This window comes from Schistocerca serialis, chromosome 8 (assembly GCF_023864345.2).
Source record: "Schistocerca serialis cubense isolate TAMUIC-IGC-003099 chromosome 8, iqSchSeri2.2, whole genome shotgun sequence".
Lineage (NCBI taxonomy): Eukaryota > Metazoa > Arthropoda > Insecta > Orthoptera > Acrididae > Schistocerca > Schistocerca serialis.
Window position 1 is genome coordinate 618,502,379 of NC_064645.1, and position 7,016 is coordinate 618,509,394.

Genomic DNA, 7,016 nt, shown 5'->3' on the forward strand with positions numbered 1-7,016 from the left:
GATACAGTCTTCTAGCGTTTCGTCTTTTCTATAAATAGCATTATCCGCGGGAAGCCTGCGGGGATTCGATTATATTTTAAGTTACCTCATTGTGACCTTCAGCTCAGAGATGACTGCAAACTCGTTACATATTCTTCATATCTGTAGAATAATTTAATTTTTACTGAAAACAAGGAGTTGGCAACTCCGGCCTATTAAGGCTTTTATTGCGCCGTTAAATATGACACATATTAGATGACAAGTATCTTGCTACGGGAGACCTTCTGGGTAACAAATAACAGACTTTTTTTTAAATACATACTATATACATTATTGATATAAATTTATGGTCAGTGGTATACCCGTAACAGTGTGGCTGGCGCAGAAGGCTCTTCGCCACCTTTGACTACTTTGCCCGTCAAGACACCAAGTACGTCTGCAACTATCTGGGAATCGCCCGGAGGCGAGGCGAAACATCTCATGCAAATAACAAAGTATAGAAACAGGACTTATTCCCTAATAAGAATTCTTACGTAATAATTAAAAATATTCTGGACAATTATTGTGGATAGTAAAAATGCATATAATTCTATTAACAAGGCTTGTCCATTTATATTCAAAATTAGAACGAGACTTCACTTCCATCCAACGAGATTATTTATTTCCAAACTTTGGCTACAAAACATCTGGAAAATCTCGTACGCTCACAAGCCGCATGGAAATTCCGACGTTATCCACTGGATAATTTATATACAGGGCGTGTCGCGAGGAATGAGCAATATCCAGGGATACGACAGAAACAATCATCGGAAGTAAAAAAGTCTAATACACATGGGCTCTAAATTGCATTCCTTTACAGCCGTGAGCGCTACTTCAGTTTCGAAATGCGAAACTTCTTCCTACTACTGCAAGCTCTGAGAGAAGGTAGTATGGGCAGAAACAATTGTCTACTAAACGTGGTCTCTAAAATACCTTAAGAGCTATGAGCAGTTGCTCAGTAGATAAGACATGATTCACAGTAGCGTAAATGAGCAAGTCCTCGTACCTCTTACGATATGCATCTTAGAGCCCTTGTCTACTAGACTTTTTTGCTTCTAATGACCGTTCCTGTCATATCCCTGAATGTTGACCATTCCCCCTGGCCCACGGTCTAGATCGTGAAAACATTGTCTTGCGTTACGCACGAAGTTACGTCTGTAGATTTCTCTCCATTAAGAATGACATACTGTGTTTTAATTTCTGCTTTCGCTATCCATCTTGGGCAGGTTCGGGGACACTTTTCCCAACTAGCGACAATAATTTGGCGACCTCTCCACCTTCCACTTCGCCTCAGATGCCGCCTTAGATGTACGCTGTCTTTCCTTCGTTAGATAATAAGACCTCTAAAAATAAATCTATATGTCCAGAGCGGGGAAAGTGGCTTGTTTTTTTCTTTCACAGTAAGTACCTAGTACATTGAACAGAAGCAAATTTCTAACTCTTATCTTAATGCCAAGTAGTAAGGGAACAATTCATTTCCATTTGAGGGAATCCCTGATTATTAAAAATGCTTTTAGGAAAAATTTTTTGTTATCGTATACAGTGTAGGCCTAAAGAGTACATCATAATTATTGAGGAAGACTGACACTGAAATTATGCTGCAAACTCAGGCAAAAACGTTGCAATAAGGAAGCGTCAGCAAAGACACGGTCTGCAAGATAGTTGCGGATGCGTGGCTTCAAGTCGCGACTGACTTCAGTATGCAGTATTGTCCTTGTGACCACAAATGCATTTGAAAAGTGAACGGTTCCATTAAATTCCTTACCTTACCCTTGTGCGCCGTTCGGGAATGTGTTATATGCGCCGGCAGCGAATAACAAGAAAAAAAACCTACTGTAGTAACACATTTGTGATTACTGCTCTATACACCGTAATTATTTTGTATACAAAGCTAACATGTAATACAGGCCACTGAAGATGCTTCGCACATAAAAGAAGCGAAACGCATATGGCAGATAGCAAACTGCATTTCATTTAGCCGCAAAGACGAGACACATCTCCATGAAAGTTTAAGCAACTAAGCAGCGACGGAAAACAAAAAATGACTATAATTTTAAATTACTTTATTCTGCCCAAAACAAAGTGATTGTGCACAGAATAAAGTGATTTAAAATCCAGGCAGATGGGATAATGGCCTTCAAATTTATCGAGGCTGTGGTGCTCACCCAGAAGAAAATGATCAACGTATTCCCACGTCTGGCATTGGTGAAAACACCGACATACCACATATCAAAAAAATGGTGCAAATGGCTCTGAGCACTATGGAACTCAACTGCTGAGGTTATTAGTCCCCTAGAACTTAGAACTAGTTAAACCTAACTAACCTAAGGACATCACAAACATCCATGCCCGAGGCAGGATTCGAACCTGTGACCGTAGCGGTCTTGCGGTTCCAGACTGCAGCGCCTTTAACCGCACGGCCACTTCGGCCGGCATACCACATATCATCTCACCAAGATTAAAATGTTACCGTTTTCCACCGCACTGTCGCAAACATGTGTCATTTTCATGAACAAGAGTGTTAAGTGTGTTTTACAGCTACGCGTTACGAAATGATGACCGTTGGCGACCCGTGCTTCTGCACAAATGCAAATTGCAAGCGTTTTTTTTTTTTTTTTGACGTCACGTGGAAGATATATTCACACGTCTGTTGCTGGTGCACTTGGAAACGGGTCGTACCTGAATCTAGTATTTAAAACACAGCCCGTTGGAGTACTGTCCTTTATTGCCAAAAGCGCATAAACAATGACGACCCTGTTTGGCAACTTCATAGGTCGGTGTCCCGAGGGGCCGCTTTTGTCTGCTAAAATGTCATCATGTGCTGGCATGAAACACATTACGTTTCAGAGATAATGCGATTGGATTTGTGACTTCTTGTCGGAAAGTTAAACATTTAATTCGTGGTAATCGATGGAAAGTAGTTGAGTAAAACACCTGACGTTCTCCAAGGAAGTATCAGAGGTCCTTTGCTGTTCCTGATCTATATAAATGATTTAGGAGACAAATCGAACAGATCTCTTAGTTTGTTTGCATATGATTCAGTAATTTACCGTACTTTTAGAGTCATTCTAAAATCAAAACCAATTGGAGAGAGATGCAAAGAAAATTTCTGTACGACGCGAAAATTGGCAACTAACTCCAAATAATGAAAAGCGTTACGTAATCCACATGACTCATAAAAGGAATCCGTTAAAATTTGGTTACACCATAGATTACACGAATGTAAATGGTGCAAATTCAACTACATACCTAGGGATAACAATTGCGAATAGCTTAAACTGTAACGATCAAAAGGAAAATATCGTCCTGAAGGCAAACCAAACACTGCGTTTTATCAGCAGAACACTTAAAAGACGCAACAAATCCACTTCAGAGATTGCCTACACGATTTTTACCGTCCTCCGCTAGAACACTGATGTGCGGCATGGGATCCTTACCATATAGGACTGACGGAGGACATGGAAAATGTTCAAAGAAGGGCAGCTCGTTTTGTACTATCGCGTGTTGGAGTGACAAACATTGAAACGAAGGCACTTTTTCGGTGTGACGTCAGCTTTTTCAAAAAATTTCGATCTTAAAGTATCTCCTCCGAAAGCGAAAATATTTGGTTGACATCCAATTACATAGCGAGAAACGGTCGCCGCCGTAATATAAGAGAAAGCAGAGCTCGCATGAAGAAATTTAAATTACATACGTTTGATATTGCGTTAATCGTTGGGGGTGACCTCAAGGTTATGTTATTTATTTTAAAAATTAAGTTTGCTAAGATCGTTAGTAATTCTTGTTATTACTGTTACTGGTTTCAACAGATCTACGCTGTCATCGTCGGATCTGCAATTTACAAAAATAAATGTCTCAAGTGAAGGTGGCTGAAACATATACGATTTCATATAACCACTGTGTACATTTCTGCAACATTGGAATGTACTTTGTAACATTATTAAACGCACATGCTTTTTGCAACAATTTCATTGTAAAAAGGCATGTACGTCTAATAATGTTACATGGTATGCTCGAATGTCACAGACAATGTACACAGTTGTTATATGAAATCGTGTATGTTTCATCCACTTTCACTTGCGACCTTTATTTTTGTAAATATCAGATCCTATGATGACAGTGTAGATCTGTCGACACCGGTAATAGTAATAAAAAGAATTTCTAGTGAATTGGACAAACTTGATATTTTGAGACTGACATAGTGATTTAAGCGTTCGTTTCTTCCGAACGCCGTTCGCGAGTGGTACGGTAGAGAAATAGTGTGAAAGCGATGCGGTGACCCCACCGCCAGGCATTTGCGCGTGAATTGCAGAACAGTTACGTAGATGTAGTCGAAGAAATTTTATTCAATGTCCGTTCCTTGTGATATCTGGGTAGATAGCCAGGGTACTAGCACTTTTTCCTTGTAGTAATTCCTTGGAAACGTCTTGATTACTAAATATTTTATTTATGTCGCGTTTCGAGTAATCATCAGCTAACTGTGGCCAAAATTAACACAAAGGCAAATTATAAAAGTTATTTCACCAATACTATATGACCAATGTAATATCAGAAACGAAAATACACATTACTTTAAGTGTTTTGCTCAAGTACTAATACTCAAGGTGTACTTTCGTTCCTGACGTTACAGTGCTCTTGTAGTATTTGTACACAGCGTGATTCAAAAGTAACTTCGTGTTTGTAATGCGTGCATCAAAATTAGAGTAGAACGTTACAGAAAGTTTTGTCTGAAATTGCTTTACTTGAGAGTAATGCAGCAGAATGTGTATCACAAGAGCAACACAAAAGAAATTCTTGTCAGAAAGCGACGACACGAGTTCAGAATAACGAACATGTAGACGAGGTGCTAGACATCTTACCGCCCTCGGTATGTTGTAGGCTCCGTTCATCTCATTCTGCACAGTTGCCCAGCTCTCTTCAGTTCACTGCAGTAGTTGTTCTGCATTTTCAGTTGCAACACCATTGGCGATACTTGAGACGGCCGTTTAGGGGTTAAGATTCGGGAGTTTGGCGGGCCGAGCAACTGGTCCTGCTACGCGACCTTTCCACTCAACCGAGATAAGTAACTTCGAGATACAGTGTTGCATCCCGGATGAGACGTGCAGGGACACCGCCGACAAAAACTTCAGTCGATATGCAGTCGAACACGACACGCCGAAGGCCCGTGATGTACCGTCTTTCACAAATAACATTATGCATATATAAAGTAGTTTCAGCAGGACTTTATTTAATATTTTACTCTTATTTTGACTCATATTATACCCACGAAGTGTGTACACTTACTTTTCAATCTTCCTCGATAAACATTGCTAATTGTACCTCTGTGTTACATTTTGCCACCGTTATCTGACGATGATTACTCGAGATGTGTCATAAATTAAGTATTTAATGATCAAGGCGTTTCCGAGGAACTATTATTTGTCAAGTCTGGATGTTCGCATAGCTTAAAGATTGGTGATTTCATCAATCAGAGGGAAGACCCGCATTTTAATTTGCAGGCAGACTACAATAGGAACAGAGCGGCAGGAGGCTCACCGAGAAAGTCCGCGGTGGAGGCGGGCGCGAAGCCGAGATGCCCGAGGTGCAGTGGGGGCGGCAGGACGGCGTGCTGCAGGCGAGGCGCCGGCGGCGGCTGCTGCTGCTGCTGTTGGTGCGGGGGCGGTGGGGGCGGCCGCGGTGTGGGCCTCGGCGCAAGGATGCTGTCGATGGTGAAGAGCGAGCTTCCACCCCCGCTGCTGCTGCCGCCCCCGGCTGACGAGGACGCGGGGGCGGCCGGCGGCGGCTGCAGCAGGCCCGGCTGCGGGGGCGGCGAGGCGGCGGCCGCCCCCGCGTGCAGCACGTGGCCGCGGTGCGCCTTGTCCGGCGGCTCGGCGCTGTAGCACGCGCCTAGCAGCATGGCGCGCTCATCGGCGAACCAGCCGCACCGACTCCGAGACACCAGCGTGTAAGCTATCCTCAGGCAGTCCCGTCGCGCCGTCCGGCAAACACTCGCTCCCACACGTCACCGCCGCAGTCCGTTTCCCTGTTCCGCTGTGCTGTACCGCGCCGGAAGAACTGGTGTGCGTGTTGAGACTGCAGTCGCCCAGTCCCCGCCGGCGACTGTGCGCTCGGCCGGCCGCGCCCCTCCCCCCGCGGCCAGGTGGCCTCGCCGCGGTACGCCATTGGCCGGCGCGCACCGCGGGGGCGTGGCCCGGCGGGCGCCGCGGCCCCCCAGTGGCCCGCCTGCAGCTGCCATTGACGGCGTGGCCTCCGCCGCCGTCGCGTCTCGTTACCTCCGCTTGCGTCAGGCTTACGCCTAATCTGGATTACCGCGCACCGTAAGCGTTTCGCGGGCTATACCTCCGCTTATCTCCCCCTGATGACCCAAGGGCGGCGAATTCACTGTACGGCACGTCGTGTACACCACTCGCGACCTGGACTTGACAATTTATCTGAGAGATGAAAAGCGCCGAACAAAAAACCTCCTTAATAAATTAAGCTCACGTGACCGTATATCTACACATATTATTAAATTAAAGACCCAGCGCATTTTTCTGACTGTTACGCCTAAGCTCAGGAACTAATGTAGGGATTTTCATTCAGTTTTCAGTAATTGATACACTAATTCAAGACAAAGGTTTGTGAATATAATTTGTAGTTTCCAGTAATGAGAAGTGTGTAATATACGTATTGTTCTATATTTAACTGGCGTTTGGAATGACATCCCGTGGCAATCATTGGTGCGATGATCTGGTCAGGTAGAGAGGAGGCGGTGGCCCTACCTGGCATGAAAGGCAGTAAACATCCGCCGCAGCTCTAGAGAGCAGCGAAAGTTTACCAGATTCCATACACAAAAAATTTTCTATCTGCATTTGGAGGCTTATCTCATGAATAGCTGTAGGCATTTGGATAATGTTTTCAGTAATAGGCCTATGTCAGATAGTCTCATTCATTAGGAAAGTTTGTAAATACCACTATATATTATAAATAAGTCATCTGGCAGTAGATAGTGCTACTTA

The 7,016-nt window shown here is 44.0% G+C and overlaps 1 protein-coding gene across 1 annotated transcript in view; it reads right to left on the reverse strand.

Moving 5' to 3' along the window:
* Positions 1 to 5,914, reverse strand: part of LOC126417163 (sterile alpha motif domain-containing protein 1-like) — a 90,489-nt gene extending 84,575 nt beyond the window's left edge. Inside the window, exon 1 of the mRNA XM_050085061.1 lies at positions 5,554 to 5,914. Within this exon, the coding sequence (XP_049941018.1) occupies positions 5,554 to 5,914 (361 nt within the window). The remainder of the gene's footprint in view (positions 1 to 5,553) is intronic.
* Positions 5,915 to 7,016: the final 1,102 nt, after the last annotated feature.